Below are 26,927 nucleotides of genomic sequence, written 5' to 3'. Positions count from 1 at the left end.
GATGGCACTCAGGAACTTCTGTCGTCACCCTACTTTTTCCCCTATCATCGATTCCATTCCCACGGGCCACCGTACACCACTCTCTCCTTTAATGCTGACGTAATAGACACAGGCGGCACGACGGGCAAATGGTTCAGCACATCCGCCTCACAGTTCTGAGGACCCGGGTTCGAGTCCGGCCTCGCCTGTGTGGAGTTTGCATGTTCTCCCCGTGCCTGCGTGGGTTTTCTCCAGGTACTCCGGTTTCCTCCCGCATCCCAAAAACAGGCACGGTAGGTTCATTGAAGACTCAAAATGGCCCGTAGGTATGAATGTGAGCGCGAATGGTAGTTTGTTTACCGGGACCGGCTCCAAGCCTGTAAATCGCCTGTTCACGCTGGGCGGTTGGCCCGATAGGCATGTGCTTGTGCTCGTGTGACCTCAAGTGTACAAATCAGATATCTGCACCTCTATAAAGTGCAGTTTCACAAACTGGCATACATTTCTACACCGTGATGCACCGTAGGTGGCGATGAGATGCCTACATCTGTGCTTTCCTTTTCACCCTTGTGTCCTTCAGCACTCCGCTTCCCGCCTCGGTTACCAAAGCAATATCCAAGGTCCCAATCAGCCGCAGAGCACCGTGGGATACACATCGTCGTCCCAACAGAGCTCCCAGTATTCCCACCAAACCCATCGCTACTGAGGCTCCGGGCCCGTCTTGAACCAAGCAGAGGGGTGGGGCCGCCTACTCCTCCTCAAACCTCCGCAGACGTCGCCGTCGGACGCAACCAGGAAGTGGCTCCTTCATCCCGGGTTTGACGTTTCTCACGGCGTTACATCATGCCAGCGTTTTGATGTACGGTCACATGAAGGCATACCAATTGAAACCACAAAAAGCAAATACTGCCTCTCTGGGCTGGTAACACATTTCCGTGTAATATATATCTGAAGGTGACACTCGCACACTCCAAACTTATGGCACTTATGGACACAACGTTCCTCACGAGGAAGGATTGCAGCTCCTATATTTACCTGATATCGCACCTTTTTCTGTTCGATGTGTGAGTTCTCGAGCTCGACGTCGGTGTCGCTATGACAAATGGAGGCCGACGAGGCGCGGGGGATGGGAAGCCCTTTAGTGTCATCTTAAAAAAAAACAATTTTCAAACAGAAAGATCAGCTGATGAAATTGCAGGGAAATATTGAATGCGTAATTTAACTTAACCGTGTTCTAATAAGGCTCCAATCTTCGTAGCTCGAATGTACAGAAGCAAAATCGTTTTACGGAAAGTTGTGTACGCCCTGATCCGCTCCGTTCATGACAGCAACCGCTTGGCCGCAAACCGGAGGAGCGCGGGAGCGTGTTCTTGTTTGCGGGCTGCTAGCGGACACGCATTTCTCGACTCGAGCGTGCGCAGAAACGTACAGGTTAGCGAGCGGAGAGCGACTCCCCCCCCCCCCCCCCCCCGACCCCACCTCGTTCGCTCCGTGAGACTGTTACCGACTGATATCAAATTGTTTTTATTCTTCTTCTTATTTTTTTTTATGTGTCGAGTTTTCGGGTGGATGGGTGTTTTATGGACGTTTTCCCTTTGACTCACTACAAATGCACCGACTGTCGGAAGTGATCTGCAAAAAGAGCTGAAAACAAATGCTCCCCCCAAACGTCTCATCCTGCCCCACCCTGTCCCTCAGGCTGAGTATGCAGTTTGGTCGGGACTGCGTCGCGTTTAAACGAAAAAAAAAAAACACGGGTGTGTTCTTTAACACGACAAAATGAGTGACAGCCAATAATCTCGGGTACTGGTCTACTCTACTGCATACCGTTGTGCGTTATTATGTCAAAGTCACAAGGCATGTTGTTTCAATGGGCAATGGGACCCCCCCAGCAACCGCTAGTATGTACTTGTACACACACCAAAACAAAAATTCAATGCAATGTAGAGAATGCGTAATTACTTTTTTTCCAAACTATTAACATACACGTAGTGATTTTATTTCATTTTTTTGGGTCAATAGACACAAGGGTTTTCTTGTAGTTTAGCCATTTATCAGGGCACTCATTTCAATAACCCCAGAAAAAGGATGTATGATGATATTCGGGCCCAGCCGATGTGGAACTTGGGAAGCCAATGCCGATTCCGATATTTGGCAGAATAAAATTCCGATAACTGATTGATCGGTTGATGAATTGAAAAACATCGATAGAAAAGGAGTGAAATAACTTGTTGGGTCCCTATCATAAAGATAGGAATTACAGGCAGAACATTTTGACTGTTTTACAATACTTTGTCCTTTAGGATTTGTTTAACTTCCAAAAGAGAGAAACATTGGCGAAAAATCTTATTTTTATTTTATTCTATTTTATTGCCAATTTCCTATTTTTATTTTTTTTTAAAATCTTGGTTTGAATGTCCTTATCTTTGTCTCATGTTGCAAAGTTCCAATGTGTAAAAATAAATCTGCCGATTTTTTTTTTTTTTTTTGCCAATTTGAAAAGAGCCAACGTCAGGCGATTCAATCGGTCAGCTGATTAATTGGTCGGGCCCAAGATAATTCATCTGTAAACGTTCTCCGCTTGGTGATGATTGGCTTGGACAAATCACATGGTCCTCGTCCATGACAGTCGGGCGGCCATTTCAAGATGAAGATCCTCAACGTGTTACATACGGTATTTCATCATAACTGGAGAAAATGGGACAGTGAATCCAGCACAATTGCTCGTGCATGCTGTGTTAAAAGAGGGCGAGAAGGGGCAAAGGGGTGAGCCTCAAGTTGATCCAAATACTATATAGAAATGGGCAAACACTGACACCGAGTGGCCAAAAGGAGAATTGCACTTGGTTCTCTTCCACGTCCCAAAATCTGTGTTAAAAAAAAAAAAATGGAATTGTTTCTCAGGTTTAATGATGGGTCTTACGCGCTTCTAGTCAAGCTGTCACTTTTGGAAAACATTGGATCATTTTTCCATTCGCACCTTTACCATCCCAGCTCGGTCATTTCATATTCAAGGGGGATTGAAAACCAATGTCCTTGGTTCAACGAGCGTATTGGAAGTGGTAGAGCTGGGACATTCATATTTTCATCACGACACGTGTAGGGCTCTGTCCACTTGTCCGAAACAGCACGTATCCCCTCTTCTTTTTTTTTTTTTTTTGGAATGCACTCTAAATGAAATATTGTAAAATGTGTGTGTATATAATATAGTATGGATATGTATACAATCATATTTATTGTGTCCATCTATGAATAGTAGACATTTTTTTTTTAAAAAAACCAACAACTTTCCTCTGCCTTAATACAGTAGCTATAGAAAGGGACCTGTCAGATAGCACATTTGTTGCTACAGCAGTTAGTGAATGTGTTAAAGCCACCTCCTTATACAGTACACTCAAGATATAACACATTGAATGCCACAGTGTGTTGTTGTTGTTTTTATTTTTTTGATTTTTTTTACAGAGGAGGTGTGGATGGTGCCTTTTGTTAGTAACTCATCAATATGTTATTTTTATTTGGAAACGTATGTCCTTTTGTACTCTCATTCCCCCCCCCTTTCCCTCTCGTTATCATAGTAGTTTGCTATTTTTATGATTATTATTATTTATTTATTTTTTCATTATTATTATTATTATTATTATTTTTTTACTGCAAAGTGGACTCCAGCTGTTATTTCCCGCATATGAAGTGGTAACTTCAAGTGTTTTCAAAAGGTCTTGCTTTCGACACGATAATGTCCCGTAGAGATGGACACATACACGCTTATATTAAAATAATAATAATAATAATCTCCCTTTTCCTCCTTTTTGATAGTATTTGCATGTGACTGTCCCTGTTTTTCCCCCGTAGAACTGATGAGAAATTATTGTCGTCCACTCTCTACGGTTTGTACAGAGAGATGGACCCCCCCCCCCCATTTTGCAGTGATGCATTCGATGGCTGTCGGACATTTGCAGGCACTGCTCGACCGCGGTATCCCCACAATTTCCATCTCGCATGCTAAGATGTAAAAAATGGTCAGTGAATTTGAGTCGTCAGATTTTTGTTTCCTGGGTGTAGTGTCTGTCCACCTTTTTTTTTTTTTTCTCCGTGTTACCGCACAGGTTTGAAATATTCCTACGCTCTTCTGTGTATCGTCTTTCCACAGCCATTCTTCATGAAGCGGCAATAGCTCGTAATAGAAGAACACGTTTCTGGAGCTGCTTTGTTTGTGTGCGTGTGTGAACGTGTTCAAATTCCACTGTACAAACGACTGTTAAATGAGAAAGCAAGTCGTGTATATTTATTTTATATCCTCTATCGTGATTAAAAGAGCATCTCCTTTGCCTGGATCCCTTGCATTTCACAGCAACGAGCTTCGAATAGTCACTCCATAATGGATTTGAAAGGAAGCAATGAAGGGGCTTCAGCGTTTAGAAATGACCCTCTGAACATTTGATGTCGGAGGACCACCATTCTCTCAAAATTATTTGTATCCTACATATGTGGCCATCTCATCTTTACCCATAAAAATCTATGGAAATTCCATAATCCATGACAGCCTTCCCCCCTCCCCCCCCCCCAAGATAACAAAAAAAAATGTATATTTGAATAAGAAAAAATAACGCGGTAGAGTTGTATTTTATCTTAAAACAAACATACAGTCATGATTATGATCTTGAATGAAACATTTGAGATGCTTAAGTCCTCTCTCAGCTCATCAGTGCACAGTACATCAGACCAAGACAACGGCTCAAAAACCTTTGGAGTCCCTGAACGTCACGTCCTCGGAAATGTCTCGGCGGGCCTTCAGTGCAGTCACATCCATCCGGTATGATGTTAACCGCCGATAGTACGACCCTTATTATTACTCCTCTTCTATTTTTAACTCTCCCGTGAAAAGCCTATATTTGCAAAATGTTGCGAGTTGGTGATAAAAACAATCAATAAATACAGCCTTCATATTTCTAGGCCATTGAGTGCTGACGTTAGGATTTTACACAAGAAGATTTAATTGGAGTGAATGTTTTTGTGGGATGATGAACACTCAAAAGTATGTCACTCAGGACATGTTGTCGGGATGATTCAAATAATTGCCGCGTCGTCTCTACGAGCCGAGCGCTTTGACAAGCGAAGCCGTTGCAGGCAAGTTGAGACTTGGCATCGGCTCCAGGGGTTCCGGCACAGCGGTCGACGCAGCCCGGAGTTGTACTGCACCCTACTTGAAGGAAATGTACGACTTGGGACAGCTCGCTTGCTAACATGAACCCAGTTCCAGAGGAACAAATCGACAACAACCGCACAGTTAACCTCACCTTAGCACACGTCACTGGTATGATCATCTGCCATCCGCCAGACAGACCGCGTTTTAAACGTCAATAAAGGCGCTCAAAAAGCAACACGCGCGCACAAACTGTGGAAAGGAGTGACGAGATGTGGGGCGTAGAAAAGGAAGAAAGTAGCCTTGATAATGCTAACTGACGTGCTCACTGAAACACGCGCCTCCATATAAAGTCGGCCGTGCGTAAACATAATTTCCCGCGTGCGGCTTTGCATTGGTGTCACTATTATGGATTGGATTGCAGTCCCAACAATAATAACAAGAAATGGCAAAAAAAAAAAAAAAAAAAGCTTAATTGGCACAGACAATGCATTTCTTTTCATTTCTTTTTAAACTGGGCTGTACTAACGCAACACTTAACATACAAAACCACAACAGTCCAGATGAAATGTGAGGGAATCCCCTCAAAACTCATCAGGGGTTATCCGGCGGGAGCAGCGAATGTCTGTTTAAAGTTCAGAAAGTTCCCAAATAATTTTTCTTTCCCACAACGCATGTGAAAATGTCTTTGAAAGTATTATTTATGGTCACCGTGCTTCACTCACCTGACTTCCTTACACACAATTCTCACTCAGTGCCAATGCAAGCGTGGATTGTTGGCACCGATCGACAGGCGACCAATCCAGGGTGCCGTCTGCCTTTTTTGGCGCGAGGCTAGCCGAGAGTGGCTCCGGCATAGTCCTATCCAATTTTCCACGGAGAGACCACTGAGCATTCATTCGCAATTCCTGCACATGTGTACATGAAATCGAAAAAACCCCCAAAAAATTCACACGGTCTTCCCATTGGGACTTGTCCTCTTTGCGTTTGCACTCCAGTGAATTGACCTCCGTGCACTTGCTTATTAGACACGGGAAGGGTACCCATCCCTCTGTTCCGACTGCCCTTAACGACACAATGTTGCGCTTGTTAACGTTTCGTAACTGCGCTCTCCGAGAGTTGGTTTAGGAGGCGACTAATGACTGGAGACCCTCCGCAAAACTAAATCTAAACTGCTGACCCACGACAAGCTGCTCTCAGACCGTGAGAAATGGGCGTCTTTCCGTGCCAAGAATGCGGGTGGGCGGCTGCGACTCCCCCCCAAAAAGTCGGACTCGGGAGTTGTGACCAGTTGCGGTTTTTATGTCTCGAGCTGCTGTTTTGTGCACTTTGCCCTCCTTCCGGAGCAACTAACCTCACTTTCCTTCTCTTCATCCGCGTTTGCACACATCTTGTTGTGTGCGCGTGTACGTGGTCGGATGAGAATATGAACAGAACTCGCATTGAAATGTGAATAATAAAATAAGTAGTAGAAGTACCTTTTCATTGGGGCCTTTCTAAACAATAACTATCTCGAGGATGCGGCAACTTAAATCTGCAGAATCGGGTTCTTTTTCCTAGCTATAGCACACATTTGCGCAACCGCGTGTGCAACGACTTCATTGGGCTCAACCAAAAGAAGAAATGTCTGCCACTGATGTTGGCAAAAAATGTGGGGAAAATATTACTCGTTCAATAACACTTCAAACCCACCCATCCATTTTCTATCAGTATTTTATAGAAAATGGATGGGGGGCCCACATAGGATTGTGCACTTCCTAACCAGATATATGACAACAATGCCATTTTGAATAGGGTCAAAATATGTGCATATGTCTGTTTTATATTGAACCACTCTTCAAAGACAAAGGGTTAGAACCAATAAAAACAAAAACAAAAAACACACACTGTGATTTTGTTTTCTTTTTTCTCTTCCTTCCAGTGCAAAGGGCTCGCTTACATAATGAATCCCATTCGAGGACGGCACTTTGCTGCTTGAACAGCAAAGCAACATCAAGTGCAAGAACTCATTTTTGTGCATTTTATTTATTTATTTTTTTTCCACAAAAAACAAAAAAATCAACTGATTGATCGATTGTGAGTGCGAGTGGTAGTTTGTTTATATGTGGCCGGCAATTGGCTGGTGACCGGTTCAGGGTGTACCCCGCCTCTCGCCCGAAGTCAACTGGAATAGTCAGCCAGCACTAGTGAAAATAAGCGCTTCAGAGAATGGACGAATAGTTGGGTTTTTTTTTGGTTTTTGAAAATTAATCAGGGGGCCACTCAGAGAGTTGGGCGTGGGCTACATGCGGCCTACTGGGTGCCAGTTGCCCATCCGCGGTGGAGATGAAGTGCTACATAAGTGCACTCAATTTACCATTTCTTCTTCTTCTTCTTTTCCTTTCGGCTCGTCCCTCTAGGGGTCGCCACAGCGCGTCATCCTTTTCCATGTCGGCCTATCTCCCGCATCCTCCTCTCGAACACCAACTGCCCTCATGTCTTCCCTCACGACATCCATCGACCTTCTCTTTGGTCTTCCTCTCGCTCTCTTGCCTGGCAGCTCCATCCTCATCATCCTTCTACCAATATACTCACTATTTCTCCTCTGGACGGGTCCAAACCATCGAAGTCTGCTCTCTCTAACTTTGTCTCCAAAACATCGAACCTCGGCCGTCCCTCCGATGAGCTCTTTTCTAATTTTATCCAACCTGGTCACAATAGAAAACCTCAACATCTTCATTTCCGCCACCTCCAGCTGTGCTTCCTGTCGTCTCTTCAGTGCCACTGTCTCTCATCCGTCCATCATGGCTGTTTTATAAACTTTGCCCGTCATCCTCGCAGAGACTCTTCTGTCACATAACACACCTGACACCTTCCTTCCAACCTGCTTGGACCCGTTTCTTCACTTCCTGACCACACTCCCCGTCGCTCTGGACGGTTGACCCCAAGTATTTCAAGTCCTCCACCCTTGCTATCTCTTCTCCCTGTAGCCTCACCCTTCCCCCTCCACCCCTCTCATTCATGCACATATATTCTGTTTTACTTCGGGTCATCTTCATTCCTCTCCTTTCCAGTGCATGCCTCCATCTTTCTAACTGTTCCTCCAGCTGCTCCCTGCTTTCACTGCAGATCACAATGTCAGCTGTCATCTACAAACATCATGGTCCACGGGGATTCCAGTCTAACCTCATCTGTCAGCCTATCAATTACCACTGCAAACAGGAAGGGGCTCAGGGTTGATCCCTGATGCAGTCCCACCTTCACCTTAAACTCCTCTGTCACACCTACAGCGCACCTCACCGCTGTTCTGCTGCCCTCGTACATGTCCTGTATTATTCTAACATACTTCTCTGCCACGCCAGACGTCCGCATGCAGTACCACAGTTCTTCTCTGGGTACTCTGTCATAGGCTTTCTCTAGATCTACAAAGACACAATGTAGCTCCTTCTGACCTTCTCTGTACTTTTCCATCAACATCCTCAAGGCAAATAATGCATCTGTGGTACTCTTTCTAGGCATGAAACCATACTGTTGCTCGCAAATACTCACTTCTGTCCTGATCGTAGCCTCCACTACTCTTTCCCCTCCTCGAAGTATTCTTTCCATCTATCCAGCACACTGCTGGCACCAGTCAACATATTTCCATGTCTATCCTTAATCACCCTAACCTGCTGCACATCCTTCCCGTTTCTATCCCTCTGTCTGGCCAACCTGTATAGATCCTTTTCTCCTTCTTTATTGTCCAACCTGCCATACATGCCTCTTGTTTGGCCTTTGCCACCTCTACCTTTGCCCTGTGTCACATCTCAACGTATTCCTTTCGCCTCTCCTCAGTCCTCTCAGTGTCCCACTTCTTCTTAGCTAACCTTTTTCCTTGTATGCTTTCCTGTACTGTGAGTTTCCACCACCAAGTCTCCTCCTCCCCTTTCCTGCCAGAAGATACACCAAGTGCTCTCCTGCCTGCCTCTCTGATCACCTTGGCCGCAGCGGTCCAGTCTTCTGGAAGCTCCTCCCGTCCACCGAGAGTCTGTCTCAGCTCTTCCCGAAAAGCTGCACAACACTCGTCCTGTCTCAGCTTCCACCACACGGTTCTCTGCTCTGCCTTTGTCTTCCTCATCTTCCTCCCCACCACCAGAGTCCTCTTACACACCACCATCCTATGCTGTCTCGCCACACTCTCCCCTACCGCTACCTTACAGTCGGTAACCTCCTTCAGATGACATCGTCTGCACAAGATGTAATCCACCTGCGTGCTTCGACCTCCCCTCTTGTAGGTCACCCTATGTTCGTGCCTCTTCTGGAAAAAAGTGTTCGCTACAGCCATTTGCATCCTTGTTGCGAAGTCTACCACCATCTGTCCCTCCAAGTTCCTTTCCTGGATGCCATACTTAACCATCACTTCTTCATCACCCCTATTACCTTCACCAACATGTCCATTACAATCTGCACCAATCACGACTCTCTCTCTGTCCGGGATGCTCAGAACTACTTCCTCTATCTCCTTCCAGAATTTCTCTTTCACCTCTAGGTCACATCCTACCTGTGGGGCATAGCCACTAATCACATTATACACAACACCCTCAATTTCAAGTTTCAGGCTCATCACTCGATCTGATACTCGTTTCACCTCCAAGACATTCTTAGCCAACTCTTCTTTTAAAATAACCATGACTCAATTTCTCTTCCCATCTACACCATGGGAAAATAATTTAAACCCTGCCCCTAAACCTCTAGCCTTACTGCCTTTCCACCTGGTCTCCTGGACACACAATATATCAACCTTTCTCCTCATCATCATGTCAACCGACTCCCGAGATTTTCCTGTCATAGTCCCAACATTCAAAGTCCCCACATTCAGTTCTAGGCTCTGTGCTTTCCTCTTCTCTTTCTGCCGAAGAACCCGCTTTCCACCTCTTCTTCTTCTTCTTTGACTTCGACCCACAGTAGCTGAATTTCCAGCGGCGCCCCGCAGGTTGACGGCGCCGGTGGCGGACGTCGTTAACCCGGGCCACGACCGATCCGCTATGGAATTCTTTGGACGAACGCTCATATTTGTTTGGCAAAGTTTTTAAGCCGGACGCCCCTTCCTGACGCAACCCTCTGCATTTATCCGGGCTTGGGACCGGCCTACGGTTTTTTTTTTTTTTTTTTTTTACTCGTGCCACCCAGAGGGCTGCATTACTCAATTTACCATTTACCGTATAAAAATATCTAAATCACGATATAGATATTTAGAATCTAAACCTGGATAGACAGATAATTTATCTTTTTTTTTTTTTTTTTTTTGGTAAATGGCGATTAACATAAATTGATTGCAACTTGACAGATTAAAGATGAAAAAAAAATACATTATTTAAAGAAATGTTCTTATTTATAGGTAGATAGTTTTCAACAAACTTATCAGGTTGATAAAAAAATAAATTATGATCATTACAATTACATAGATGGATATATAGAAATATTTACTACTACTTTAATACACATGAGACATATCATTAGATACGGTCCATACTGTTGATACATAATAGTTTGCCCGATAGATGCATTTGGTTTTCTAAACTATACACAGGTATAACAGTGTCGTATTTAAATGACTCTGACATGAATGTGGATGAATGGTGTCATTTGCACTTTCATCAACAGAAAAGTTCAAGTAAATTAGAGTCAAAGTCTCCTCCCACCATGAGCGCAACTTTTGTAAAGTAGAGAAAAGAAAAAAAAAAAAAAAAAAACCTCTCGCGATAGTACCTTGCTTATGCGGCCGCCATATTGTGTGACAGTATTTTGATTCGTATCTACTGGAAGTGAGGAAAAAGAGAAAAGCCAAGGGCTGTTGATGGGAGGAGGGCTGAAGAAGAAGAGCTGTCAAAAAGGTATTCCCGAGTCTGTCTAAAAGCGGAGGGCTGGTGCTCGCTATCCCTCCCCCCGAGCGTTATTTCGAGGACACATTCAGGCCCGGGGCCTCGGTGGTGCAACTTAGCTTTCCGTCTGCCCGACACTAGCTGGACCTTTCTCGGCTTCTCCTGTGCCAGCTCCGCGGCCCTCTGGAGGTCCGGCGGCGTTCTGGGGTGTCGTAGGCGGCCCGAGGAGCGGCAGCGGGGAGACGGGGCAAAGTAAGTAAGTTGGCCACAATACCTTTTTGACCTGTTCGCCCACAGCCCTGTAGTATTATCTAACAATAACGCTCTTCCGTTATGTGAAGTTTAGAATCACTTTCACCACTTTTTTTTTTTTTTTTTTTTCTCCTTCTCTCCCAGTGATAACCGCTCCTAACTTTCTTCACTTGGTTGAAGAAAAAAAAAAAAAGAAAAGAAAAGAAAGAGAAAACCTCGGAGGTGTGGATGAAGTTTCTGTCACGTTACAGGAGCCGCGGCTAGCTTTGTTAGCCAACTCACTTTTCCAAGTGGGAGGCTCGCTCAGTCTGAGTCCAGACAAGATGTTGTTAACGATACAGCTCGCATCTTCCGCTTTACCTTTCGGGTTGTCCCCGGCTATCTTTTCGAATAACACCTATATAATCACAGGCTGTCATGTTGGGCTGGCTCCTTTTTTTTTTTTTTTTTTTTTTTTTTTTTTTTTTTTTTTTTTTTTTCCCTCCCCTTCTTCCACGGAGCTCAGTTTGAACCGTTTGAATGGATGGAAAGGCTCAACAAATGAATTCGTGGCTGCGCCCGAGTGCCCGCCGTTGAACGAGCCTTGAACTCAAGCTACCCCCTCTGTAATTCCTCCCGGCATTGATTTGCTACTATACTCGCTGCTCTATGACACGCACTGTCTTTGAGTGGTCTACTCACCTGTTGTGTGGACAGGACTGCGTGATGTCTGTCACATGTGAACGTCTCACCGCCACGTATTTTGCCTTCACGGATCAAATGTTTGTCACGTGAGAATGTTTTGCCTTACGCCCAAAAGTGACCCACGTGACATAAGCATGAGATGTTAGCGCATGGGTGTCCGAACTTGTTTCCTTCCAAGGGTCCCATATAGAAAAATCCAAGAATCCAAGGGCCGTCTTGATACTCTTCGCGTTTAATCGATTTAACTCGCGAAAATAAAGGAATCGGGGTAGGTAAAAAATGAGGCTTTGCACGATCAGGATTTTTGGGGCCGATCGGCGAGTTTAAAAAAAAAAAAAAAAAAACGATAACCGATGGCAGATCCGATCACAAGATGGAGCAATGCGTCTATTGAAATGACCTGTTCATTTACTGCATGTACTCGTGTACTTAATTGCTCAAAGAATGATATTTACAATAAATAATGTATCTTTGTTCCTCTATTTATGCCAGTGAGGCATAGTGACAGACAGAACAAACGATAAATGGTCTTCTGTTAGATGGCAGGAAGTAAATACAGTCATGAATGGATCCACCTCTGGTGACATTTTTGTTTCTTGGTGTGCCGTGAAAATGTTCAAGCGTAAAATATGTTCCTCGGCTCCATAAAGGTTGGAAATCACTGCTCGAGTCAGTCAGTATTCTTATCAGTCAGGTCAAACCAACATTACATGACAGAAGTAAGGGGTGCTAACTTACTGTAATTAAATTACTTCACCCACACCGAAACTTTAGAGCGTGATTCGACAGAACGGCGGCATGTTAGCGCTAGCACGAGCTTGCTAGGCTACATAACGTTTTTGTTGCCTGCTTGCGAGCCGTATCGTATTAAAAGTACTTGAACATACCTCAAGCAAGTCCGAAACGAACGTCCACTCCTGTTCCTGATCGGCGGTCACCACCAACACACGGTTTTCCCCATTTTGTTCTTATCTTACAGTCGGCGCGCTCCACTCCTGTTGCCGTCGCCACGGTAACGAGTGTATCCGGTCGCATTTGAGTTGACAAGCTAAAGGCCAGTGATAAAAATAAAAATGCGGTGGTATCGGAATACGAATACATTTGAATGCAGTTGTCTGACATAGTGCAATCATGAAAGAGCAAATTTGTCTTGTAGTCTGATCGGGCATTACGTGTTGTCTGTCCCATAATAACTTTATTGGCCCTCAGATATTTACAGTACTGCGTCAAAAGACACGCGACAAGGCTAAAAATAAACTAGCTTTCGGATTCAAATATACTGTGCACGGTGGCGACGCAAAGTCAATGTCTTTTGGGGATCGGCTCGGCGAATTATGACATGGAAGCCGATCAGCATAAAATGCTAATTATCGGCCGATAGCGATCCGGCCGATAAAATCGGTGTAAAGTCTCGTAAACATTTGCGAAACAATCTGGTTTATGTGTAACCTACTTTGGCAAAAAAGGTCAAAGCACTTCATCCCGGCTCGAATGAATGGTGAAGCGGACTGCGACAAAGCATTCATGAGAACGGCGACAATATGTAGATATTTTTTTATTATTTTTTTTTAACACAAAAGGTCACCACAGAGCCACCAAAGATATCACGTTTGGGTTTGTGTTTACATATATCATATCATATTTGTATAAATCAATAATATACATGTATTTAACTTTTGTCCTCAGTGACCAGCCATGAACTTTATTTTTTTTATTTTGTATTTTTTTTTCAGCAAGTCAGGGATGGACAGCGGCCTTGTACCCCACTAGAATAGATCCAGCCCTGTACTGAGCAGCAGCAAAATCACGTCTTCACATTCAGAACCAAAACAAGAACAATCTGTACTGAGCTGACCTTGACACCGAATGAAAAGTGGAGCAAACAATCTCGATTCATGCTATTTGCCGCTGTAACTGAATTATCAACGAGGCATGATGGAAATATAAACAAATATTTACAAAATATTTTAGTCGTCAATAATTTATTTGCATTTTTACAAATATAGAAAAGCTCAATATATAACCCATCCATCCGTTTTCTACACCACTTATCATCATAAGGTGTGTGTCAATCTTATAAATATAATGTCAAAACATATATATTATTCACATATTAATATATTTTATATGAATTTATTCATAAGGTTATAATGTGTATCATTTATGAATTGAATAAATACCTTTGTCAGAGTAGACAGCCTGTGTTTTCTTCTGTGGCCCACTTAAATTAATATCGGAAAGTTGTTCCCATCGTTTTACGTATGACATAGGAGAAAGGGAATCAACGGAGTCGCTTGCGCGAAACATTGTCAAATATGTATAAAACGGGCACCGAAATCCACACCCTGTTCCGCTTCAATGGTAGTAGCAGCTGTTTCAATAAACTACATGCAATCTCTACTTTAGCGTATTTCAATGCATCGCACATTTCGCAGCGGTGTGGCTTCATCAAACGAGCATTCGGAAGTTCGCCAAAAATGACAGCAACCTGAAATAAACTTCCCACAGCTGATTAATATAGGCTAGAAAGGCTCTCTATCCTTTAAGTCCGCCCATTAGAGAGGGTTTTCAGTGTAGAGGTGACATTGTAACAATGTATAGTGCCTAAAACCTTTCATTTCCTTGGCCAAAATGTTTTATTAAAACTAGTCAACCTACCTGAAATGTACTTGGATTGGAGCGCTATATACTGTATGCAGGATCTTGTTGACATTATTAGGGACAACGGTTAATTTAGTGTGGAAGCAGCATCTGTTATTCATGCTTCCTTTAGCTTTGTTGTTCCATATTAATCCCAAAGGGAATATTTTTGTGTCAGACATTTAAAATGTTTCATTAATATGTATTTAGCGTTGTGTTTAAAGGGCCACTTTCTCCTAGGTTTGAGCAATACCATTATTTTTGTTTTCTTTTTATTGAAGTGGGCAAAATCGATTAAAACCGGAAAGGTTTTTTTGGGAGGGGGGGAAAAAAATCGGGGAATTTATTTTAAAGCCATATCACCCAGCCATAGTTTGACGTGTCGTCCGTGACTTGGGCAAATGCAAATAGTTTGTGTGTTGTTGACGACACGATTTCCAGCTCTGTTCTCAGCATGGTAGCCGTCCTGATGACAGCAATAGCATTAGCGGTGTCTAATGTTTGGCTCACTCCGGTCCGATGACTGTCACTGGAAAAAGCAGTCACATGTCACACAGTTGGAGGAGGCTTGCTGAAGACATTTATCTTCAAACGAGGCTTAGTTTTTTTTTTTTTTTTTTTTTCTTTAAGTCTCTTCAAATAGTAATAATTAATTAGTTGAATGCAAACTCAATGTATTGTTATTATTATTAATAGTGATGCACCAATACCACTTTTTCTCCAGACAGAGTATGAGTACAAGTACCTGCACTTGAGTACCCGCCCATACCAGTACCGATACTTGATAACGCCATTTTGTCTTGCAGTTGTGATGAACATGTTTTATTTTAATCAAATGTTGTTCACAATTACAAATCACAAACCTTTCTTAAACATGGCACATGTTTCACTCAAATACATAAATTTTAGAGCAAGCAAGCATTGCTGATATTTTAACATGCTTTTTTTTTTTTCTCTCTCTTTCTTTCTTTCTCTCTCACAGTCTTGCCACACATTTAAAGTAGTTTTTAACACAAGGCACTTCAGTGGTGGTTTCTAAACAGTCTGAACACTTGGGGCACTATAAAAGGAGTACATAAAAAGAGACAAAAGACGTAGAGTCTGATGGATATACAAATAGGAATAGGCCTACGAATGCCATGTTACTTTTGCGTGTTAAGTACAAAAAGTGAGTCAAACTAAATTCAAGAATGCTTCTTAAGAATATCACGTTATAAAATAAAACTGTGACAGGACAACTAAAGTGAGTAACTTTATGACACCATCACTTTCTTCTCTTCACTTGTCGTGCCACGCTGGCGCTTCGTGACGGGAGCGCGGCGAGCTCGGCCAGAGGCGAGCAGCATGGAGCAGGCAACGGGGCTTGAGAACATGAGCGCTTGCCGGATGGCCCGCTGTCCAAGCCGACCGAGTCTTATCATCCTATTTGCAGAGCATAATTTACAGTCGGTTAACGCAGAGTTGTCATCCGTGTTTACTGCTCCTAACCCACCGACCTGGAAGGTACTGTGTATATGTCGTGCTGGTAAAGTTGTATCTGTGTTGTAGTATAAGAAAGGTTACACAAATCAGAGAGTACTGTACAGACGTACAGCTTCGGTGCATCCAATCAGTATTAGTAGTAGTATTTATAGTAGTATAGTATAGGTATAGGTTAGTATAGGTTTGCAGCCGAGTGTGAAGCGGTTGGGATGAAAATCAGCACCTCCAAATCTGAGACCGTGTTCTTCAGTCGGAAAAGGGTGGAGTGCCCTCTCCGGGTCGGGGATGAGATCCTGCCCCAAGTGGACGAGTTTTTGGGGTCTTGTTCACAAGTGAGGGAAGAATGGAACAGGAGATGGACAGGCTGATCGGTGCAGCGTCTGCAGTGATACGAACTTTGTATCGATTCGTTATGGTGAAGAAGGAGCTAAGCCGAAAGGGGAAGCTCTCAATTTACCGGTCGAACAAAAAAGAACAAGATCCAGGAAACAAGCGGCTAAAATAAGTGTCCTCTGCAGAGAGAGGGTTTCTCACCCCTCGGAGAGAGGGTGAGAAGCTCGGTCATCCAGGAGAGGCTCAGAGTCGGGCCGCTGCTCCTGTACATTGAGAGGAGCCAGATGATGTGGCTCGGGCATCTGATTAGGATGCCTCCTGGACGTCTCCCTGGTGAGGCGTTCCGAGCATGTCCCACTGGGAGGAGACCCTGGGTACGAACCAGGACTCGCTGGAGAGACGAGGCGTCCCGGCTGGCCTGGGAACGCCTCGTTTATTTGTGCGGCTTTTTTGCTCATCTGCACAGCAAACCTCGTTTGTGTGATGCGGTTTTGTATTATTTTTGTGAATACACCAAACAAATAATGAAACAAGAATGATTTTCACCAGAAAAGGCAAACTATAGCTATGAAAACACCTAATGTGTGTGGGGTCATGCTTGCATGGAAATTCATTTTTGCTGCAGTTTACTATTTGCACAAGGGTTAGGGTTAGTGCACCGGGTTGTTGAGTTAATATTTTTAATAATTCAAATAAAATGGTTGCAGTGTTTTAGGTGCATCTTTTCCTTTTGCTTGCAACCCACTACACTAAAGATGACGAGCAGTATTGAAAACAGATGGTTGGGGTGGATTTATTTTAGCAATATTGTGTTAATATTAGGGATGCCGTTTCTTCCACCGATACCTATAACCGATAACTCCAAGCCGATACTCAATATCATTTTTTAAATTGGTTTATAGCAAGGGTCCGTAACAATTTCCAAACTGATGGAAAGCTGGACCCCCTACTTATGTATATTGTATATAATTATACAGTATTTTATATCTGGTTCATAATTGGTCAAATAATAGAATGCATTTTTATCCATATAAAATGCAATTAAAATGGTATTTTACTAATATCATATCATTTATTATCATATGTATATAACATGTAATATATGAACAAAAGAATGGCTTTACAGTGTACAATGAGTGCAATGAGATTGAGGTGAGATACAACATATACTGTAAAGGTACTTTATTACTGGGCAATCAATACTATAGTATTGGTAACGGTTTTTTTTTTTCTTCTTCTCAAACTTGAATAATACAGATTTTCAAGTATTCATTTTTAAAAAAAAAAAAAAATATTTTTTTTTTATTGGAAACAATGTGAGAATGGGCGACCATTCGTGGTAATGTTTATTTAAAGAGATTTAAATTTGTGACTGGGCGAAGATTCTTGGGGGTGCGTCCTTAGTGGACGCTCGCGCATTCGAATGAAGGAGAGCCGTTGTGTTTGAATGTTAATTCCGTTTGTCCATCCATCTATTTTCTGTGCCGCTTATCCTCACTTGGCTCGCGAGCCCTCGCCTATCTGGTGAAATGTTCATGTCAATAGCACCTTTGGAAATATATTGGAGAAAAATGGTGACGTGTTAAATACTTACTTCAGCCGCTGTATATAACTGTCTTAGATAACTCAAGATAATGAGAGTATATTGTTCATTTTGAGTCATTTTTTTGCCCTCCTGGATAGAAGCGCTTTTTCAAGTCACAGTCTTGATGACTGTGATTTCCTTTTATTTGAATTACAGAGTATTGCGGTGGAGGCATTATCCATCCATTTTCTATACCGCTTCTCCTCACTCGGTTCGCGGGCGTGCTGGAGCCTATCCCAGCTAACTGCGGGCGAGAGGCGGCGTACGCCGTGAACTGGACGCCAGCCAGTCGCAGGGCACATATAAACAAACAACCATTCGCACTCACATTCAGACCTATGGGAAATTTAGAGTCTTCAATGAACCTACCATGCGTGTTTTTGGGATGTGAGAGGAAACCGGAGTACTCAGAGAAAACCCACGCAGGCACGGGGAGAACATGCGAACTACACACTGCCGGGGCCGGGATTTGAACCCCGGTCCTCAGAACTGTGAGGCAGATGCGCTAACCAGCGCACGGTGGCCGACCGGTTAGCGCTTCTGCCTCGCAATTCCGTTTGTCGATGATCTAATTTCCTGTCCAGTGAGTGAACGTTGGAACGTAAGCGTGGCATTTGCAGGGGTTAGCTGTTGTTACCATAGCTGTAAGCCCATCGCGACCACCGTGCCCCCGCTTGCTCCTCTGTTGGCGTGAGATGCTAAGCGAGTCGTCTGCTTTGCAGGCCGCTGGGTCTTGCTGTGAGCGTCGTAGTTACAAACTCAAACGTCAATGGATGGTCGGAACTTCAGCAAGTGCTGGCGATCCTGAAATAGATGACTGTGGATATTGACTGTTTGTGGTGCTGTAGGCGAAAAACTTTGGTCATAATAGCCGTGACTGTTAGGAGCCAATGCAACAGGCTGGCGAGTGGCGACCAGTGTGCCGCTGAATGAGATGGCTCTTGTTATCGGTCCAGTTTTTTGGGGTATTAGACAGATGAGTGTGATGTTATTTCCGTCCCCATTATCGCACCGATAGTTATCGGTCTGACAGTTATCGTGCCTCCCTCGTTAATATTGATAATCGTGATACTTTTGGTTACTGACCAATATGCTTCCATGGCCAACTGTTTATAGGTGCAGAGCTTTAACTGAAACCATGTGTGCCTCTCGCTGGGCAAATGTTTGCTAAGATGCCTTGTGAGTTTGTCACTCTGCAACATTGCTCAGAGCCTGTTAACTATGCGTTAAATCAGGTTTTTATTAAGGATTAAGTAGTTTTGCACAAGGGCACACTGGTAATTGATTTTAATGGGTCTTATCAGGCTTATGTTAATGTGTGAACTGTAAATGTCACCGGTTCTGCTGAAACCCAGTTAGTAAAAATGCAAAGATGTTTGTTGAAGAATGAGGCACATTTGTTGATACAAACATGGCTGACACTTACTTAGCTGAATGAGTGGTATTCTGTCACAAGGTCTGTGCAGATACTGGAAGTGTATGCAGATAAACTTATCTGGCGGCTGTGGCTCAGTTGGTAAGTTTGTCCGCAATAAGCAGTAGCAGGCGAAATTAAAATTAAATTCATTTTGAGCATTACCCCAACCATATGATTGACATACAGTATAATTAAAAATGATTACCTACGTGTACCACCGCTATATAAAAGTAACGTTCATAATTATTTGCACTATTTTTCAAAATGTTTACGAGCAAACCAAACCAATTTATCTATTTAAAATCATATTCCCAAACAGAACATGGATAAATCATTATTACTGCAATTATTGCGCTTTATTTTAATGACAGTTTCTTTTCCTATACAATCCTCTTTAAAGTAGTCTGTGCGTTTTAACTTTGTATATACAGTATCATATGTCTATGCTATAAACAGGGTTTAGACAGACAGATAGCTAGCTAGATAGCGGCTGAAATAAGTATTTAACACATCACCATTTTTCTCAGTAAATATATTTCCAAAGGTGCTATGGACATCAAAATGTATTCAGATGTTGGGAACAACCCAAGTAATCCATACATACAAAGAAAGTAGAACAAATAAGGTACTTCTTACCGCGCTTCTTACATGTATCGTTTACGTTATCATGAAGGGAGGGCGAGGAGTGGGTAGAGAAAAGACGGAAAAGCATGATGCTAATTGCTAAGCTATCGTGTCATGAAGTCGCAAAACACCAAAATAAGTGATTGGATGATACAGTACACTTGTCACATAGGTCTGCCCGGAACCGCATAATAGCAGAGTGTCACCAAGTTTGAACAACAAAATATTTTATATATATATATATATATATATATATATATATATATATATGTGTATGTATGTGTATGTATGTGTATGTATGTGTGTGTGTATATATGTGTGTGTGTGTATATATACATGTATATATGTATGTGTGTGTGTATATATATATATATATATATATATATATATATATATATATATATATATGTATGTATATATATGTGTATGTATATATATGTATGTGTGTATGTGTATATATATATATATATATATATATATATATATATATAAAGTTTCAGAAATTCTTCTGTGGTTTAAGTGAACTACTTCATGTGCACGTCTCTGTTTCCATCCGGAGGAAAAAGTGAAATAGCACGTGACAGTTACCTATTTTATTTCCTGAGAGTACACATTTACACGCACAGTTGAGTCTACTACAACTCGATTGACTAAGACATTATAACATGGTATACAGTACATACCAGGGTATAGAAACTGCTTGGTCATCCCGGCAGAACTCGCTGCTTGTCTGGAGTGCTACTTCTATTACAGTTACAAAACCTTGTTCAGTGAAGACCTGAAAGTCGCAGTTATGAGCTATTGAGTTTTTTGCTCCATGTCTTGCCCCTTCAGTTCTGATGTGCAATTTACATTAAAGCCACTGTGACAAACAGAAATTAAGGTAAACATTTGTTAGCCAACAGTAGGGAAAAGACTGCAAAAAAGTTGATGTCCATCCATTATTTGACATTGAAAGCAAACACTAACAACTTTTCTGCTTTGGAAAAAAAAAGACAAACTTAAATTGCTGACTGACAATTATACGGTTAACACAGCATATAATGTATAACGTAGAATTCGGACTTCCGCTCAGGCCTCCTTCCTAGCTCAGCAGATATTTTAATACATACAATAAGTGGACATAAAAGTCTAAACAGCCCTGTTCAAATGCCAGGTTTTTGTGATATGAAACAATAAGATGATAAATCATTTAAAAACTTTTTCCACCATTAACGTGACCTGTAACTCTTTTTTATCTTGATTTTATCTTTTTCGAGAGGAAAAACATTTAATTTCATTTATAAAATAGAAGTAAGCACAGATCTGCCACCATTTAAAGTGCCGCTGATTCACCCCTAATAAAGTTAAGCTGTTTAAGTAGGCTTTTCCTGATCTGTTGTTGTTTTTTTTTTTTTTTTTTTTGCTATCTGAGGTTTTTTAAATGAAGTTATGATGCCAAAACTGTTCAATTCTTTCCAGTCTTAAAAGGAACTTATGGTGAAAGTTTTTCTTTTTAAATGATTTACATCCTATTTAATTATGTTATTACGGTAAGTTTCGAACTCTGCACAACACCCGTTCATATACCTGGGACAATGAGAAAGTTTGAGTAAGCATGTCATTCACAGTATTTAATAAAGTAATTTAATTCCAATAAAGTCATTTAATTACAGTAAGTTACCAGCCATTATTTCTGTCATGTTATGTTGATTTGACGTAAACGTATATCAGTGGCCAATCCTTGAATGCCCCCTAGAGGTCAATGGTGTTTTAACTTTTGTCTAAAACACGAGAGAATAATTTGAGCTGGGACGGGCTCCAGCACGGCTGCAACCCTTGTGAGGATAAGCTGCACAGAAAATGGATGGATGGATACAGTATACAGTACACAAGTACAACCCCAAATCCGATGAAGTTGGGACGTTGTGTTCAACAAATACAAACAGAATACAATGATTTGCAAATCTTGTTCGACCTATACTTAATTGAATACACTAGAAAGACAAGATATTTAATGTTCCAATTGATAAACTTAGTTTTTAGCAAATAATCATTAACATTTTATGGCTGCAACACGTTCCAAAACGCTGGGACAGGGTCATGTTGACCACTGTGTTACATCACCTTTTCTTGTAACAACATTCAATAAATGTTTGGGAACTGCGGACACTAATTGTTGAAGCTTTGTAGGTGGCAGGCCAGTCTAGTACCCGCACTCTTTTACTACGAAGCCACGCTGTTATAACACGCGCAGAATGTGGTTTGGCAATGTCTTGCTGAAATAACCAGGGGCGTCCATGAAAAAGACGTTCCTTGGATGGCAGCATATTTTTCTCCAAAACCTGTATGTACCTTTCAGCATGTGTAAGTTCCCCATGCCATTGGCACTAACACAGCCCCATACCATCACAGATGCTGGCTTATGAACGTTGCGTCCATAACAGTCTGGATGTTGCTTTTCCTCTTTGGCCCGGAGGACATGACGTCCACAATTTTCAAAAACTATTTGAAATGTGGACTCGTCGGACCGCAGAACACTTTTCCACTTTGCATCAGTCCATCTCAGATGAGCTCGGGCTTAGAGAAGCCGGTGGCGTTTCTGGGTGTTGTTAATAAATGGCTTTTGCTTTGCATTGTAGAGTTTCAAGTTGCACATACAGATGTAGCGCCGAGCTGTATTTACTGAGATTGGTTTTCTGAAGTGTTCCTGAGGCCATGTGGTGATATCCTTTACACATTGATGTCGGTTTTGGATGCAGTGCCGCCTGAGGGATCGAAGGTCACGGGCATTCAATGTTGGCTTTCGGCCTTGCCGCTGACATGCAGTGATTTCTCCAGATGCTCTGAACCTTTTGATGATATTATGGACCGTAGATGATGAAATCCCTAAATTCCTTGCAATTGTACATTGAGGAACATTGTACTTATACTGTTGGACTATTTTCTCACGCACTTGTTCACAAAGAGGTGAACCTCGCCCCATCTTTGCTTGGGAATGACTGAGCAATTCAGGGAAGCTCCTTTTCTACCCAATCGTGGCACCCACCTGTTCCCAATGAGCCTGTTCACCTGTGGGATGTTCCAAGCACGTGTTTGATGAGCGTTCCTCAACTTTCTCCGTTCTTTTTTGCCACCTGTCCCAGCTTTTTTGGAACGTCTTGCAACCATCAAATTCTAAGTTCATGATTATTTGCTAAAAACAATATAGTTTATCAGTTTGAACATTAAATATCTTGTCTTTGTAGTGTATTTAATTAAATATAGTTTGAACATGATTTGCAAATCATTGTATTCTGTTTTTATTTATGTTTAACACAACGCCCCAAGTTCATTGGAATTGGGGTTGTATCTACAATAAATGAACAAGTCATGTACATAGACACATTGCTCCATCTTGTGACCGGATCGGTGATCGGTTATCGTTTTTCTTAAACTTGCTGATCAGCGATCGACCCCAAAAATCCGCCTCGTGACAACCGTACACGTCGCGGGTGCTTACCTTACATTTCTCTTCAATCGCCAATAATAATAATAATAACAATAATAATATTAATTACCTTAAAATACGAGGGTAGATTAACTCCAAAATGATTAACGAATACATCCATTTCTTCTATAGTGTGTTTTTCAGCTAAATAAATTATCTCAAAATAGCGTCCCTCTGTAAATCAGACATGGTGGAATGATTAAAGAGACGACTTCTCAAGCTAATGAAGTGTTCTTTAAGTTTGCTTTGGAGAACCTCTGCTATGAAATAGGATAGTAGCACAACCGTCAATTAAAGGAATATTGTGCAGTCTCTGCTGGCTTCCTTTGGATGTAGCACTTTACCTAATTGGAACCAGAGTACATGGTGTGTTAAACAGGCGCATTTTGAGAGACTGCAGTGCTTAAGACATTTTGGCTTTGGTAATGGCAGTGTTGTGATTGGAGCATTGATTCCCACCCTACATTTTTCAAGTTTTATTTGACAATAGAAACAGCAACTTCTATCTGCCGTGGATTACGAGTTGTGTTCTGGGACAAGTTTTAGTTTTAATAAGTTTTAGTCCACTTTACTTCAACTTAAAACCAGTACGAGTTGCATGAATCACAAAATGTCATTTAATGTTTTTATGATCGGTCATTCTGGGGTCATCACTTATTTATATTGCTCTACTAAGATGACGAATATGAGTTTAAGATTTATGTTCCTTTTTTTTTTTAAGAAGTATGTCAAGCCACCCACAGTGTCATGTTCTTACACATCACTTGATGGCTGTTTTGAATTTTTAAACAAAAACATTGCTCAGATTTCACACTGGCTCAGTGTAACTTTTCCTCGTCCTAGACCCATTTTCAGCAATATCCATTGCTGCTTTACTTTCACAAACAAATGGTCAAATATTATGAATTACGATAGGCCATAAGCCTTCTCTTTTATCCAAAGGTCCACTGCATCTTCTAGTGTTGAATGTCTTACATCCATGGGAGCACTACAGTTACAAAGTGAGTGACGGCAAAGAAGAATATGGTTAACGCCTTACCTTTTGGCCTGTTTGTCCCTTGAAGGTGCAGATAGAGACACTGAATCACTTCATCTGATAAGAATGTTCTTTCAAACACCAGAGTTTGCATTTTTACGTTCAGCTTCCTCTGTGCGGTAGTATAGTGTTGCTTTGTGTTGTAAACAAAAGATACTCAGAAGAAATTAACCTGTGTTCTATTAATACAACTGTAAGGTACTCCGCCTCTGGCTTTTCTTTTAAATCTATAATTACACCTTGCGACAGTTATGTTTGCATACAGATTTGAAGTGTCAAACACAGCAACTACTTCGTTGATGCAATGGTTTGGATGTGTACTTAGTCACTCCACTTCCTTTCCATAATGGATGAGCTACAACTCTCACAAGATACAGTTTAGATGTGATGTAAATGGTATTACGAGAAAGTTGACCTCGTTTGGTTTCTCCCCTCCAGCCCCCTTTACTCGAAAGACTAGTCGCTGCAGTCATAGCTCCCTGAGTGTTTCCAGAGCTTACATGACAACCTGAACCTGCATTATAGTTCGGGGGATGTTGAGAGGAGAGTTTGCTAATATCTGCATTACCTTGTGTAGGGATTGAGAATGAAGTTAATAAACTTAAGAGCGGAATTGAAGCCCAGTGATTTGATTATCTATCGTGACATAAGTGATCAGATGGACCATTGTTTGTAATGAAATAGAATGACAAATCTTATAACCCATTTTGTGTCACAAATCATTTAAACAGACACATTGCTCCATCTTGTGATCGGATCAGTGATTGGTTATCGTTTTTTTTTTTTTAAACTTTTGATCGGTGATCGGCCCCCAAAGTCCTGACCGTGTAAAGCCTACTTGTTTTTGGGGCCGATCAGCGAGTTTAAAAAAACAATTACCCATCACCGATCCGATCACAAGATGGAGGAATGTGTCTATTGAAATGACCTGTTCATTTACTGTATATACTTGTGTACTTAATTGCTCAAAGAATTATATTTACAATAAATAATGTATCTTTGTTCCTCTATTTATGCCAGTGAGGCACAGTGACAGACAGAACCAATGAATGGTCTTCTTATTAGATGGCAGGAAGTAAATACAGTAATTAATGTATCCACGTTTTGTGACATTTGTGTTTGTTGGTGTGCCGTGAGGTTTTTCTATTGTAAGAAGAAGAAGAAGAATCACCTTTTATTGTCATGAACATGCATGCATGCACACGAAATTTGTTCTCTGCATTTAACCCATCACAGTGAACACATACACATGTTAGTGGAACACACTGGAGCAGGGGGCAGCTGAAGCACCCGGGGAGCATTTCGGGGTATCGGTGTCTTGCTCGATGACACCACAGCCGTACGTTCGGGGGATGTTGGCGGATGGCGGACCATTTTGTCCTTTTAATACAGTCGAGCCGGCGCGCTCCACTCTTGTTGTCGTCGCCACGGTAACGAGTGTATCCGGTCGCATTTGAGTTGACAAGATCAAGCCCAATGATCGTAAAAAACGGGATGCGGCGGTATCGGAATACAAGATTTTATTGCAGTAGTCTGACAGTGCAATCGTGAAAAGAGCAAAATTTGACTTGTAGTCTGATCAGGCGGGCATTGCGTGTTGCCTGTCTCAGACGTGTTGTCTGTCCCACATCGCCGACATGTTTTTAAAAAAGATAACTTCATTGGCCGTCAGATATTTACAGTACTCCGTCAAAAGACACGCAACAAGGCTAAAAATAAACTAGCTTTTGGATTCAAATATATTGCACGCGGCGACGCGGAGTTAATGTCCTTTGCGGAGCATTGATCGGATCGGCGAATTATGACATTAAAGCCGATCAGCCAATCACCATAAAATGCTAAATACCGGCCGATGCCGATCCGCCCGATCAAATCGGTGTAAAGTCTACTTGTTAGCTGTCTCAATGTTGGCATAGACGTATTTTATTGTTTCACTCACCCAGTTGACCGAGAGGTGACTTCACTGAAGCTCCGTGCGGCGTAGGCTGAGGCTCGGAGCGTGTCAGACGCTACACATCGTGAAAGCCTCCTTTGCACAATATAATCTTATTTCAAGTGTTGCACCGAGGCAACTGGACGTTAATTTTAACAAAGTTAAGACACACTTTTGTTCGCCGCTGCCGCCGTTCGGCACAAGCGCGTCTTAGTGCGTGTTCTTCTTTGTTGGTTTTCACCGCTTCTTTGTTAGTTTTCGCCACTTCTTCTTCATGCGGTTGCCATAATTCATCGCGACATGAAATTTGAATTATTACAGTAAAAAAGATGTCCGTCTTTGTTATTAATGTGTGTTGATGTTACTAGTACATTGTTTAATGAACGTATGTGTTATTTAACATTTATGCTTAGTTCACATTTATGGTTGATTTATGGGACTACTAATCAAACCGTGAGTGGAGGGTGTGTGTAATAAAGTGACCTCCCAGTCAATTCAACTGGCGAGTCAGCA

At 42.1% G+C, this 26,927-nt stretch overlaps 2 protein-coding genes across 18 annotated transcripts in view; both read left to right on the top strand.

Annotated features, from left to right (window-relative positions):
- cdk19 (cyclin dependent kinase 19) overlaps positions 1 to 4,061 on the top strand; it is a 73,524-nt gene extending 69,463 nt beyond the window's left edge. For 5 of the 6 annotated variants that reach the window (XM_061703853.1, XM_061703856.1, XM_061703854.1 and 2 more), the window contains one exon: positions 560 to 4,061. In XM_061703853.1, the coding sequence (XP_061559837.1) occupies positions 560 to 801 (242 nt within the window). In that variant the 3' untranslated portion in view covers positions 802 to 4,061. The remainder of the gene's footprint in view (positions 1 to 559) is intronic. The other variant, XM_061703855.1, reaches the window with a different exon arrangement.
- Positions 4,062 to 10,847: 6,786 nt separating this feature from the next.
- tab2 (TGF-beta activated kinase 1 (MAP3K7) binding protein 2) overlaps positions 10,848 to 26,927 on the top strand; it is a 70,218-nt gene continuing 54,138 nt past the window's right edge. For 9 of the 12 annotated variants that reach the window (XR_009770270.1, XR_009770271.1, XM_061703846.1 and 6 more), the window contains exon 1: positions 10,848 to 11,215. The gene's annotated coding sequence lies outside the window, so the exon portion shown is untranslated. The remainder of the gene's footprint in view (positions 11,216 to 26,927) is intronic. The other 3 variants (XM_061703842.1, XM_061703845.1, XM_061703843.1) reach the window with 3 other exon arrangements.

Source organism: Phycodurus eques, chromosome 18 (genome assembly GCF_024500275.1).
Source record: "Phycodurus eques isolate BA_2022a chromosome 18, UOR_Pequ_1.1, whole genome shotgun sequence".
NCBI classification, from domain to species: domain Eukaryota; kingdom Metazoa; phylum Chordata; class Actinopteri; order Syngnathiformes; family Syngnathidae; genus Phycodurus; species Phycodurus eques.
This window is presented reverse-complemented; position numbering and strand designations above follow the sequence as displayed.